The sequence below is a fragment of the Chaetodon trifascialis genome, chromosome 22 (assembly GCF_039877785.1).
Source record: "Chaetodon trifascialis isolate fChaTrf1 chromosome 22, fChaTrf1.hap1, whole genome shotgun sequence".
Taxonomy (NCBI): Eukaryota; Metazoa; Chordata; class Actinopteri; order Chaetodontiformes; family Chaetodontidae; genus Chaetodon; species Chaetodon trifascialis.
In genome coordinates, this window is record NC_092077.1 from 17,373,070 (window position 1) to 17,387,612 (window position 14,543).

Genomic DNA, 14,543 nt, shown 5'->3' on the forward strand with positions numbered 1-14,543 from the left:
AGTCTTTACGCTTGTTACTTTTTCCATTTTTCCCGAAGTTTTCGGCCACTGTGCTTTTCCCAACAGTGTCCAGTACGATACAACGAAACTAAAGAGTTCCGTTCTGCAATTTCAAAATAAAATCTATCGTTGAAGAAGATCCGCTTCAACTGTTGGATTATTGAATAAAGCACAAAAGTGAGCATACAGATACATTCAAACAAATATCTAGATTAAACAAAAAAATGTAATTAGGGCTGTCTTGCTCTCTTTTTCTATCACAACAAATTGTTTATAATGTGTAGTTTTTTTATCTTGAAGGAAACTTCCGGTAACCTACTGAATGTTTTTCGCTGCCTTAACACTTGATTTCCTTGCCTAGCTTTCCAAACGGTTGGGCCATTGCCCCTCGTGACCACTTGAGGCGCTGTAACTGAGCGACTTCGTTCCTCGCGAGGAAGTGGTGGTAGAAGATGAGCGTTATGGGAATTGTAGTTTTACACGAAGTTTAGCAACCGGCTAACCACCAACTTCTAAACGGCTGTTCCCGGCTACTGTCGCCTACAACTTCAGAATGCAGAGCGGGCTGTGTATAGATGGCGGAGAGCAATGACTGAGGAGTTTGATGAAGATGTGGTTTTTGAGGTTTGTATCGCCGCCGCTGTTTGTTGTCGAAACTTGTAACCGATGCTTTGTCATACCTCTTGAGTTCCGAGGTAAAGGCAGACGTTGGGTTCCCGAGCTAGCTTACACAGGTAGCGTAGCAAGCTAGCAGGCATGCTAGCCTCACATAAGCAGCCGTTTTCCTTCTTGCCATGCATTGACAATCCCAAACAAATCCACATATTTGGCCCGCTGCTTACAGCGTGTCTGCCAAGGAGCTTTGGTGGTCATGAGAGGGGCTGAGCTGGGCTAGTGTGTGCATTGTTGTTAGTGTTTCATCATTACTAGGCTGGTGGGTAAAGGTGGGGTGGGGATGATCAGATCCAATGCGTCGGTTCTGGAAAAAAACACACACGCGCGTAGCTGCTACAGCTGGATGGTGACAACATGAGCTGCGACTTCGTGTGACAATGCATGTGAGTAGCGTTTAATAGTCTGAGAGCTATCTGTGCACACAGTGTGTTATGACGGGCGATGCGTTAAACTGAGATGCTCCTGTGCAGCTGTCCAGAGGCATCAAGACGCAGCAGAGACGCTGAGAGGATCAGCAGCTGGGGGGAACTGGGTCAGGCAGCCTTTGGACATGTTATAGCAGGGGAGGTGTTTCCTCCTCTCTGCTTATTTCGTGGCTGATTTGATTGTGAGCTGTCTTTTTTCAGGCTAAGAAACAGCATCTTCTGTGTTTATACCTCTATGAGAACATAAGATTATTACATTATGAGCAGCGCTTGCATTTAGTCCAGTTTTCATACAGGAGAGGAGGATTAATGGGAATCTTGGGTTCATGGCTCAAAAGACAGTCCTGGCATCTGCATGAGTGTCTCTTTACAGATTCTCATGTGAAGGCACTTAGGCTTTACAGCTTTCCTTCCAGGACAGAAAAGTAAGCTACATGGAGGAAAGACGGGGGCTCTGGGTGAGGGTGGGGCCTCAACTTCGGCTGAGGAAAATGGAGTTGCTTGACGAATCAGTTTTCCCTTGATTGTCAGTGTCAGGACATCGTCGGATTGACACTGGGGAGAAATTAGTGCAAAATCAGGATGAGTGTCAGCTCAGCTCACATTAGACTGACGACCTAATCAGCACATCTTCCTCTCTGCCTCCTCCTCTCCTACCATCTGGCATTGTTTTATCCGTCTCTCGCGCTCCATGTCCCCCCTTCCTCTCATCCAGCATTCCTCAACGACTGTGCCACCTGTCTGAGTGTCTCTTTGTTTGTCTTTGCAGAACTCCCCTCTTTTCCAGTACCTGCATGATCTAGGACACACGGACTTTGAGGCATGTCCAACGGCGTCACAGGAGGAGGAATATGGCGGACAAGAGGGAGACCTCACCTCTCCCAACGAAGATCCACAGAAAACTTCAGTGAGTTCCTTCCATCCTCGACACAGATATCACACACTTCTTCTCAAACATCGTCCTCTCCTCAAGAAATTATTTAATGTCTTCAATTAATGAAGGAGAAAGGTGTCTTGCAGCCACAGAATGGACACAGACGTGGACATAAAACATGCTCAAATACATGAAACATATTATAAAGATATGTAAATGTTTGTATACACCATCAGTGATGACGTGTCCATCCAGCCATCACCATCAGCCCAATCATGAAACGGTTAAAACAACTACAAAATCACAACCAGAAGCACCTCATCCTGTTTAGATTGACTAATTAGACGTTATTATTGTTTGACTGTTATTACATGTTATTTTCTGGAAACATGGTTATCATTTTGACCGGTGACAAATACCTGTAATTACACAGGACCAGTGCGCATCAAGAAAGATGACCTTAAATGTGCCAGAAGGTTATTTTTCATCCATTGTCCTGCACAGATGTTGCATTGTTGCTCTCAAATAGGTCATATAATAAAGAAAATAAGTAGAAAAGATGTAAAATAATAAATAACCATATCAGCGCTCCAACAAGCAGTTATTTACATTATCAATTACATCAATTGATAATGAAGATATTTCTATTTTTGATGAATGGACTTGTTGTTTCGGCTACAAAATGTCAGAAAAAAGTGAAAAACAAGCCCGTCACAATTTCCCATAGCCTGAGGCAGTTCGTCAGACAAAACATGACCTGATTTAATGGGCATTTTGTACTGTTTTCTGACTTTGTGTTAGTTGCAAATCTGGATTAATGAAATAATAATTTCAGCTGTAGATCACATAACACAACGAATCAGCTAAAGTCAAGTCTCAGTTAACCAAAACACCCAAAGTCAGTCAGCTAACTGTCTGATGGGGGCCAACAAACGCCTGTCACTGTTCAAACAGTCTGACCCAGGGCTGTGTGTGCGTGCGTGTGTGTGTGTGTTCAGTGTTTGGCGTGTGCGGTCAGACAGAAAGTAATTAATTTGACTATTGACTGTGGAGGGGGGTCAAACAGCAGCGACATGTCGGCACACAGTCGCCCACAGACCGTTATCTGAGCCGGTTGGTGTGCTTCGCTTCAGTCAGACAGGACGTGGCAGCACGGCCTCCTTCACACACATGCAGGTATTTTGCGTTGCTCGTTCTCTCCTCTCTAATCTCACACAGCGGATTCCTTTTAGAAATAAGACCCCTCTCTGTTGCACCTTTATCCTGCTGCTGTTTTGATTTTTAGAGACCGTCCTCTGCTCTCTGTCTGACGTGACGTCCTCCTCTGCGAGCATCCTCGTACATACTGTGCACGTAATGGATGCGTCAGTCTGCCGTCACATGAACCTGTGAGTCGCTCTGGCATTAATCTAACCATTGATGACTGTCATTTGAGTCGACCTGTGATTCATACAGAGGAGTAATGTGTCCTGGGAAGCTCGGGATCACATGACTCGGCCCCTCCTCGTTCTCCCCCTCCTCACACGACAGGAAACGGCGTTGTGTTTGCTTCGTTCAGGAACTTTCCGTACGTGTCACGCTTCCTCTCTGGCACACTGTTGTTCTAAGGAGTTAAGGAGGATGAGAGATTCGGATGAGACAGGAAAGCTTTTGGGTTGTCCCTCTGTGACCAGCTTCCTGGAGCTCAGATAAAGTCGGAGCCGAGGCGAAGCACCTTGCTCACGTATGCAGACGGTTCGTCTTTCTTTATGCTAAAGGCCATAAGCATAAAGAACGTCCGTGACCTGATATACTGATATTTTGGCCGTCAGTTACATGAGCTTGAATGTTAAAGCTGGCGATGTTTAAGTACAGAAAGAGGTTGGATTAACATATGGACGTGTGATGGTGATCACAAAGGCTGCTGGTTCAGATCCTCAGACTGGTTTCCATTAACATGCTTGTGTTGATGGACAGGGAACGAGGAGTTCCATGTGACCACTGGTGCAGGGCTTTTAGCATCGTCCCAAGTCAGAATTAGTGCAGCTGTGTGAGTATGAACTGGAAATTGGTGTTTGGTTGATTTTCCCTAAATAAAGACTGAAAACAAAAGGCTTTTGTCTCACGCTGGTAGCCATGAGACAAAATACTGTTTTATTTAGTGTAATTTGATATTAAAATCTTTCTATGACCACATTTGCTTGAGTTATTTATGTGCGGTAATACTGCATAAGTAAATAAAGGATCATAGATGTGCTTTGGGGAGTTGCTTGTAACCAGCACAAGGCTGCAATTGACAGTAATTTGCATTGTCAGTTAATCTGCTCTGCAGCCTCATGTGAGCTGGTGCACAGCTCATACTGCTTCTCCAATCCCCTCTCTCCTAATCTTTGTGCACAGTATGCGTGTTGCTTGTTTTGTCAGAACAAAGATATTCAGTTCAGAAAATTATAAACTAGAGGTAATTGTCACATTTTCATATTTGAGAAGCTGGAACCAGAAGAAGTGACTTTAACAGTTAATCAGTAATCAGACACTCGACCTGCCATGAAACCACAACTTGTTTCTAGGCTAGCTGTTTCCCCCTGTTTCCAGTCTTTGTGCTAAGCTAAGCTAACCATCTCTGGGCTGTAGCGCTGTACTGAATGGACGGACACAAGAGCGGCATCAATCATCTTGTCTGATTCTCAGCAAGAAAGCCATAAGACGTGTTTCCCAAAGGGTCGAATTGTCCCCGTAAAGCAGCACTTTCTTTACGCACACACTTCCTCTTGCTATCATATACAGCGTATGTGCTCAGTCAGTCGCTGCTTTCTGTGTGACAGCAGGAGAATACTGATGAGCAAGGACCGACTGTGCCAGGATATTATACAGTATGAGCGTACGGGCGCAGTGTGAGTTAATCTGGACGTGGTTTACATCATCTCTGTGGTCGTATCCGGCCGGATTAACCGCTGTGATACTGCAAAGGACACTGAACAGAGTTGTGGCCTAGTTTGAGGCTGACGATCAGTCAACGCCCAGTCCTGAAGCTCAGTCTCCAATCAGTAATCAATACTGCTGCAGCCTTTAGACTAATAACACTTGTGCTTTACCCCCCGAAAAATGGGTCAGCTCGCGGGCTGCCCGGTCTGATCAATAACCTCGTGAACTGCAGCACACACACGCGGGTTTTATCTTAAAGAGTGGATGCGTGGACGCCGTTATTAAAGCCTCAACATCTCTCAGAATGAGTCCCGTTTCTGAACAAAGCATTTCACGGACGCCACGAAACACTGTAAGCAGATTAGTGAAAAGTAGATCCTATTCGTGATTAGGCGTTACAGTTTGGGATTTTTTCAGGCTCTGAGCATGTGCAAGAAAGGCTTGCGACATTTTAAACCGCCTGGGGTTTGTTATGCTCCAGAGTGTCAACACACTTGAAAATGTGAGGCGCCGTGACACTCTGTGTGATGGGATGTCTCAGACTGTTTACAGAGGGAGTCCACGGCGCCGGGAACGCAGAGATTCACCGGAAGCTGGAAATAAAACAGGAGCGTTCATATGTCTGTGTCGTGTCTCCACCGAAAGATGTGCAAGCGTGTTTCTGTTTCTGGACCTAAAAGAGTCCTTCCTCTCCGTCTGTCGAGCGCGAAACGATTAAAGCTCGAGTTTTATTGATGCCAAAAATGTAAACATTCAGTTATAACACCAAAATGGAAATTCAAGAAACCGAAGCAGCTGTGTGGTTTTTTCATGCCACAGAAGAGCTATATAAGACCCGGGAGTGAGTGTTTTTACAAACACACATTGCACTTATTGTCATTTCCTGAAAGAGTTCGTCTCCTGGGAAACTCCTTTGAACCGTGAGTGCGTATGTTTGAGAGCGCACAGTTGTTATTGAAGTGATGTGTGATTCCTGGGAATTAAACCGAAGGTAGAAGAAGAACTAGAGACAGAAAGACTTGCAGGTGAATCATTTATCATTCTCATCTGGAGTGCATTTGAACATAAAACAATGGAAAGCACTGCATAAAACTGGAATGGAGCCATTGCTTAACTGACTCAATTCTAACCTTTCCCCTGTGTGTGATTTGCAGGGAGGACGCTTATGGAGACTGGCTGAAGCCTTGTGGAGATGGAGTCCGATTCACCAGGCGGCTGCGTCTCGTAAGCTGGGCCAGCAGCTGGTAGGTGGGATGGGAAACAGAAAGGAATGCTGGCACTGAAACCAGCGGCTCCACTCTTTTATTTCAAAGGCATCTCTTCTTTCAAGGCACTTTTTTTCCACGTCTCTCTCTTTTCTCGCAGGACTGTGTGTTCGGTCAGTACTCGGCGAGGTGCATCCTGGACCAGGACGTGCTGCTGCAGGAGGACGTGGAGCTAATCGAGCTGCTGGACCCGAGTCTGCTCACCCTCGGATCGTCGCCCTCGGGCTCATCCAGCCGGGCGAGCGCCCTGCCCAGACCAAGCCTCATAGCCAGGCCCTCGCTATGGTACGCTGCTAGGAAAGAAACACACACAGCCGTACGGAGGATGGGCAGAATATAATGCATTCCAATGTAACACCAGCACAAACTGAAACTATGGCCTCACAAAAGTAAACATTTGAACTCTGGTGCTTTTTTGGGAGGAAAAGTGTGGAGATATTTTGGAGCAGTGTGATGAAATTAATGCCAGAATATGTTTAAGTTCAATGAATGCATTCAGCAGGATTCTACAAACAGATAAAAGAAGCTGTAAAAACATAATGAATTGATTGTGATAGTGTCTTATTTAAGGGATTTGGTAGTGAACTTCCATAATGATGAGCAGCGTACATGAAGCCGTTCATAAAGACAATGGTCCAATCGATTGAGCAGAGGCTTGAGACATCCGAAATTAAATCCAGTATTAAAGCTAATAGAGTAATTGAGCTAATACGCCATTAGAGCTTTACGGCATTTGTTTGTATCTGGTTTGATTTGTTAATGAACTGCAACAAATACATGAGACCACAAAAGCTAATTTTAGCTATCTATCTTTATCCTTTGTAATAAAGGGAGGTTTTCTCCTGGGGAAGACTTCGCGGCTGCACTAATCAGAGTTCCCTCCTGCTCTCCTCTCTCAGGGATATGGCGGGCCTGGTCGGCCTGGCTGCGGTGCTGCTGGGCCTCTGCTCTACGTCGGAGGGCTTGTGGTCGCTGGTCGCGGCCCCGTGGGGCCTGGCGCTCCTGGGCTGGGCGGGGCTGAGGGGGGTCGTGCTGTGGAGGCAGGGCAGCATGCAGAGAGCCGTCCACGCACGAGCCACGCAGCTCCAGGCTCTGGTCCACAACAGCAAGACCCTGACCGGGCTGTCTCGCAAAGCCCTGCGCCTGGTGCAGGAGACGGAGGTCATCTCCAGAGGGTTCACCCTGTAAGTGTGCTCGTTTTATGTCTGCCTACATACACATCACCAGATCACGTTATGCTAACGCACATTTCCTACCATGACTCCTGTCACTGCCTGATCCAAGCCTGCTCAGTTAGTTCCCTCCTCTGTTGGCAGCGTGTTGGTGAACTTCCCTCCTCAGTCAGAGTGTCTGCTGGTGTTTTATTATTTATGTTCACACTTATTTTAGACCACTGTTTGTCTCTGTGTGGATAGCTTTAGCACTGTCCTCATAAAAACTGTTTATCTAGCATGAGACACCACTCACCAAATTAATTAGAGGAATAGTTCGACATTTTGGAACATTTTTTTTCTTTTTTAGCTGAGAGTCACATGAGAAGATTGATATCCCTCACATGTCTGTACTGTGAAACTGAAGCTAAAAGCAGCAGAAGATTAGCTCATCTTAGCATGAAGACTGGAAATGGTTAAACATCCCGTCTCTGTCAGGTTAGGAAATCCTCCTGCTCGGGTTTCAGTGCACATTAAACTAATTACATGTGTTAATTATTGTGTTTTAGAGGTGTCACTAGGTGGATTTTGTTACCTTTGGACAGAGCCGGACAAGCTGTTTCCACCCATTTCCAGTCGTTATGCTCAGCTAAGCTAACCAGCTACAGCTTTAGCTTCATATTTACCACACAGGCTCCAGAGTCCTTTCAGTCTTGTCATGGAACTCTTGTGAGAAAGTAATTAAGTGTATTTCCCAAAATGTGGAGCTGTTGCTGAAAGTTCCTTTCATAGCACGTCATTGTGTTGTTCGTCAGTGTTTCTAACACTCGTGTGTCGTGTTGGTGTCTGAATTGTCTCGTTCGTCGGTGTCATCTTTAGCGATGTGTCGTTCAGTGTTGTGTGTGCCCCCCTGCCTCTTTGGGACGTCTCCACAGTTGTATCACATTTCACTTGTCAAGTTTGCTCGACAGGGTGAGTGCGGCCAGCTCCTTTAGCAGGGCAGGGCCGGGGGCGATGCCGCGGGGCCAGCAGCTGATTGGACTAAGGAAGGCGCTGTACCGGGCGCTCCGCTCGGCCTTCAGAGCCTCACGCAGAGCCACCTGTCACATGCTTAAGGCATATCCTTTACCTGGAGGGAAAGACTTCATGTGTCTACGTGCTGCTACTCAGTGGGAAACTCACCTGGATGTGGTGCTGTTAGTATAAAGCACATTGCATGAAGTAAACTTTAGAAGCATCCTGCTGTGTCTAAAAAGCTGTCTTACCTGCTTTCTATGTGTCTCTGGGTTTGAAATAGTGTGACCCGTGCGTAAAGATGCTCTCATCAGAAAGAACTCAGATATATATGACTGGAGTGTGGACGGGGGATGTCTTGTGGGAAAATGTCTTTGGGTTCTTGTCTTTTGAGGTTAACAGCTGTTATTAAGCAAAAGGAGAATGTTTTGATGGCGAGGCTGGAAATCCCAGGACCTCTGCGTGTCATTCAGGTGTTGAAGATTTGAAGTCCTTTTATAGGCATCAACAGGCCTTTGAAAGATGAAATGGGGCCTGTAAGCCGAGGTTTATGCGATGATCTTTTATGAGGCAAAAATAGGTGCACACATTGATTTCACTGAAGTGTGATGTGTCCTTAATTCCTCCCAACGTTTCCTCTGAACTCTGAGATCGATAACGTGACCAACTACGTGTCTGCGGTGCCTCTGAAGGAGCTGGGGCTCGGCCTGGGTATTGAGCACCTGGGTGACGAGCAGGCTCAGGAGCTGACAGACGACTACAGCCTTCCTGCCCTGAAGGTAAGTCCTGAGGGGAAACCTGCGGCTGCTGGCAGCACCACTACACCTCCAGTCCAGGAGAGGAAAGGCGTAATCCACAACCTTATTAATGTTCAGTTTGTCTAAACTTGATGACGACTACCAGAGTAAACGCTCACCGCATGCAGCTTCATGGAGATCAGCAGCCTGGCTCTGCCGACAGCTCAGCTAACCAGCTGCCGGCTGAAGCCACATACCTAATCATGCTGACATGAGAGTGCTGATGATGTTCTTATCTAACTTTTGACGGCAAAGCGAAGAAGCTTAGTCTTAATCCACTTTATCCACTTCTCTGCTGTCTGTCGGTAAGCTCAGCATTTCGGCACTTACAGTTTTGTCTTATCGCCCTCCGTTTAGGAGCATCAGAGCTTTGAGCAGGATGATGGCTTGACACAAAAGCAGCATATTCATGAATTAATTTAGGTTAAAATGACTGAAAGAAGAAACAGTTGACAGCTAAAAACTGAAGTCAAAGCAAGGAATGGCTCTGGCATTACGATGAAGCGCTTACACCACGTGCAGAAATGTTGATGTTGGTTGTTTTGTCTTCCTGTAGATGCTCTTCCAGCTGTGGGTGGGACAAAGCTCTGAATGTTTCCGTCGACTGGCTCTTCTCCTGTCGCCACGGAGAATAGAGGAGGCAGAAGAGGGCGGGCCCAAAGGGGGCACCTCCCCTCCTCCTCCCCCCCTGCTGCACCAGTCCATCGCCGCAGTGACTGAGCCCCTCCATCACGCTCTGGCCAGCTGCCTCGGCGAGGTGCAGCGAAGCTACGACTTCCATCGACACTTCGAGACCCAGCTGAGGACCACGGGCTCCGACAGGACGGGGAGGGCCAGGGAGAAATGCCGAGAGCTCAACACCCTGCACACCTCCATCCGAAGCCTCCAGCTGCACCTCAAGGCCCTGCTCAGCGAGTGAGACACACACACACACACACACACACACACACACACACACACACACACACACACACACACACACACACACACACACACACACACACACACACACAATCCTGACTGTCCCCGTTCTCCACTCTCCAGATGAGATGAGACTTTAATGACTAGTGTGGGGAAACTGGTTCATTCCAGCGTGACCCAACCTATCAATCTAAACTTAAAGGGTAAATCTGGTGTTTTTAAACCCGGGCCCTGTTTTTACATATTTTGGTGTCTAAATGACTGACGGGTACAAAAAGTCTTGCAATTGGTCGAGTTGATCGCCTCAGCTGGCAGCTGCGACGCAGGCTGCAGTGGCTGCGATGTAATCCTTGTGGTTAAATGCGTCCATCAGAGTACGTCCACTAAAACTGCTTGTTGTTGCCACTGATAATACTAAAGGATCCCTACAAAGACGGGCCTTTTTGTCGAACCAGAACCTGAAACAGCTCCAAATCACAGGTGTCAAAGCCACCAGACTCCATTGACAAAAACAGTAATTTTACAGAACGCAGGAGTTGCAGGTCTGCCGCTGCCTCGTGTTCGTGTTGTGTGACTTCAGTGTTTTAAAGGGATAGGTCAGATCTGAACTTACATGTTCTCCAGCGTGGAGTCTGGTGGCTTCCATGTTGCTGAAACATAACATAACGTTGGTAAGCTTGTCTCATAAGTCGCCTGCTTGAAATATCAGTCTGTGCTGTCAACACTCTTCGTCCTCTTCTGTCTTTGATATCGTCAGGATGATCATCCTGGAGGATGACCTGGAAAAACTGATGGTGTCCAAGGAATTGACGGAGTTGACGTTCGAGGGCTACCAGGACCTCAGCGACCGGCTGCACCAGCTGCAGCCTCACATGCAGGCCAGCACCGGCTGCTGGGAGGACACCATCAGCCAGGTGGAGCGCATGCTGAGACGGGCCAACGCCTGCCCAGGTGAGAATGTCTTCAATGTCTTTCTATGCTTTAAAATCTGAACTGTGCTGCTGCGACGCGCAGCACTTGTAGGTTCAGTGCTCGGTCACAGCATCACTCAGTTTGTCATTAAACATATACAAGACAGAACAGTGAGACCCCCTCTAGTAGCATACTGGTTTCCATATTTACACAGGGCCTATTTTTAGCACAGACTTCCTCCTTCCTTTACAATGACTCAAGACTATTGCCAGTCATGGAGGAAGTAGCTCCTTCAGAATATAGGACAGGAAACAGACCAACCAGAGCGGGACAGTCAACACTGACACCGAGCTCCAGCACCAAGTCGTTCACGTCAGCCTTAACCTTCTCTGCAGGTAATGCTGAGGGTCTGGAGCAGTGTGGCCCCCCTGTACCCGAGATCCCCGCTCCTCCTCCATCCTACCCGCTGATCCTGGACAGGGATCCTGTACCAGAAGAGCTGGTAAGATGAATGCCCTCCTTCTGCCTCATGTCATGCATAGTGCACTTCTTTCTACACCTATGTTTATCTCTATTTACACCAAAATTCCCTCAACGCAGTCAGGATTTCTGTCATTTTAATGGCCTCCATTGCTGTTATCTTCCTGATCTGTTTCTCTGGGGTCCGTCTCTCCTCTGCCTCATTCGAACCAGGAGTGGGAGGTCTACGTGTCCGACTCAGACTCTGATGGTGAAGCCAGAGGCTCTTGGTCCGACATGTTGTCACCGGAGGAACGCGAGCGGCAGCGGCGGGAGAGGGAGGAGTCCCGTCGTGTCCTGTCGGAGCTCAAAGCTGTCCTGGGCTTCCGTGCATCGGAGGGGGAGAGGATGAAGAGGAAGCAGCTGCTCTTCAACGACCAAGGTCTGTCTGCGCTGAGCCATGTCCACTCTCTGCTGTGATCACTTTGAGACAGTGAAGGATAAACTCCTCTCCTCAGAAATACCCACTTTTGTATATTTGTGGGCAATAAGCTGCAGCTGATGATGACTTAAATGGCACAATTTTCTCCATTCATCAATTTATTCTTAAATCTACCCAAAGAAAAGTGACAAATGCCCATCACATGTTCCAGCAGCTCAAGGCTGATTAGCAAAATACTCAATTTAAGATTATAATCGTAAGAGAAGAGCACAAATTCTCACATTTATTAGCTGTAGCCAGAAAATATTTAGTAATTTCTCTTCATAAATGACAAATTACAACTCAAAAAGGTAACAATCGTTGACATCAGTCAAATAAGGTCAAAGGCTTCACGAAGACGATCAGTGTACGATTAATCGATCATATCAGATTTGTATTACAGAGTCATCAGTTCAGCCTTCAGTGATTTCTTTCTTCTTCTTTCGTGCAGCTGCTGTGACGCCTTCAGCTCGCAGTGAGAGTTCAGATGCAGCCACGCAGCCGTCAGACGCTCTGGCCTCCCTGCGCCCAGTAGAAACTGCCGATGAAGAAGGAAACCACCTTCCAGAGTGCCCGGCAGGAAACGAAGGGGAGGAAGAGGAAGGAAGAGATGGCAGGGTGAGGCCTGACCCCTCCACAGAGCCGGTGACGGAGTTCAGCTGCGGTTTGGAGGCGGAGGAAGGGGAGCTGGGAGGACCCTCGGTCTGCACAAGAGGAGGAGGAGGAGCGTCCGAGCTGCACCAATACGACGGCGTCCTGGAGGAGGGGGAGGGCCACAACGGTCTGGACTGCTTCCTGAACCCCAAAGTCCCCGCCGTCTCCGTCATGGACAGACTGACGGAGATCCACGGCTCGGAGGCTCTCAGCTTCAGCTCCGCCCTCGCTGCTCAGGTGGCGGCGCGCTCGCACTCGCTCATCAACATGGAGGAGCAGACCTTCGGAGATGATGATGAGGAGGAGGAGGATGACGAAGAAGCGAACGACAGACGAACCCCCGAGAAGGACTAAAAGGAAACCCTGCTGCTTTAACCGAGCGCTGAGCAGAGACGCACTCGTGTCCGTCTGTCTGTGTTACATCGTAGCTGTCTCTGTGGAGGCATCTCAAATTTACGCCACTCTATCACCCATCCGTCCATGTTACTGTGCATTACCCACGACTCTTACTGCTCTTTTGCTGTTCAAACTCAGGTACCAAAACCACTAAAACAAAACATGACCTCACTGCGTTGAGGTCCAGAATGTCTGCAGTTGACTTGGTGACATCCACAGTGTATATTGTTCACCATCACTCAGTAGGTGTGAAGAAACGTGAAAATCGTAAGAAAGCGTTTTGCTCCATACGTAAAAAACAAAGTGTAATAATGTGCAACAGGATTATTTGAGATTCTTTTTAATCGCAGTTTTCTCTCGAGTCACAGAAATCAAAGCACTCCGATCTGTGAGGAAGTTATGGGCTGGAGGAGTAGAAAGGCTGGAGATGCAGCGGGGATTCCCTGTGTTCAGACAGAAAGCGAAGACGGACGCCATCAGATGCGAATTGGTCCGTGAGGGGCGGATTCCACGAGGTCGACATTGAAGCTTAACGTTTCAGAGGCTCAGCGGCGGAAGAAGTATTCAGATCCTTTACTTACGCTAATCAAAGTACTAATAACTTATCACAGTGTAAAAATACTCGGTCAGAATTGAACAGAACCTGATTATTTCCGGCGAAATGTAGCAAAAACACTGTTATGCATTACAGCCCATTTCAGGGTTAAAATTGTACTTAGGTATTAAGTACGCAAGTAAACAAATAAACGCACACGATCCAGCGATTTGTGCTGAATGACGCGAGCAGAAACTTCGCTTCGCTTTCTATCTGAACACTTACAGAAGGTTGAAGCCGGCTGACATTAATTCTTATAGTCAGGCTGATGTAAAGACTCACCAAGTGTGAGAGGGAGCTGTGCGTGAAGAGGAAGTGAGATGCTATTTTTACAATCAGCGCTTTATTTTTAGCCGTCTCTGCTGTCAGACTGGACACAATGGAGGGGTGACGGTAACGCGGACACATCGCCGACCGCACGTTCACAATCCTGTTCTGAATGACGTATTCGGAAAACGACACTAGTCCATCAAAGAACAATTCATTCATAAAGACTGAAACAATGGCGTTTTTCAGCGTCTGTGTTTACAGGGCCACGCTCAGCAGAAAGATGAGGAAGACTCGTTTACGACTCGACACTTTATGGACTGAACTGTGTGGCATGAATTCAATGAACTGCTGCTGTGAGGTTTCAAATCAAATACCTGTACGGGTATAGTGATGTAAAAGAGGTTGATTTTCTCTCATGTGAGGGCAATCTATAACTTTACGTTTCATATGAAGTTGCCATAAGAGTCTGACGGCCCCAATGTATGCCCCCCCACCCCTTCCTCCACCGCCTTCCCCGTCTTTCTTGTCACCATGTCTGCCTTGTCCTGACCCCTCCTGCACCTTCTCCTGCAGCGAGGTCGACCCCTCCTGCATTTTCCAACGTGAAATAAAATGCCATTCTGGAAGTGTTTGTTGTATCCTGAAGTCTTTTCTGGCGCTCGTGTTTCACAGACTCTCACGGTGTGGGGGTAAGAAACAGGTTTAGTGAGTTACTTGATATGTTTTGTGGGATTTTGCATTTGTCTCACC

At 47.3% G+C, this 14,543-nt stretch overlaps 1 protein-coding gene across 2 annotated transcripts; it reads left to right on the forward strand.

Annotated features, from left to right (window-relative positions):
• Positions 1-478: 478 nt before the first annotated feature.
• On the forward strand, positions 479-14,419 carry vezt (vezatin, adherens junctions transmembrane protein). Of its 2 annotated transcripts, none has more exons than XM_070991785.1 (12): positions 479-624; positions 1,870-2,007; positions 6,033-6,122; positions 6,244-6,428; positions 7,043-7,327; positions 8,254-8,412; positions 8,940-9,087; positions 9,662-10,020; positions 10,784-10,977; positions 11,334-11,440; positions 11,632-11,839; positions 12,330-14,419. In XM_070991785.1, the coding sequence occupies exons 1-12, from the start codon at positions 589-591 to the stop codon at positions 12,884-12,886; spliced, it is 2,466 nt and encodes an 821-aa protein (XP_070847886.1). In that variant the 5' UTR covers positions 479-588; the 3' UTR covers positions 12,887-14,419. The 2 variants fall into 2 exon arrangements, with proteins under 2 accessions (XP_070847886.1, XP_070847888.1); XM_070991787.1 differs by having other exon boundaries at positions 8,266-8,412.
• Positions 14,420-14,543: the final 124 nt, after the last annotated feature.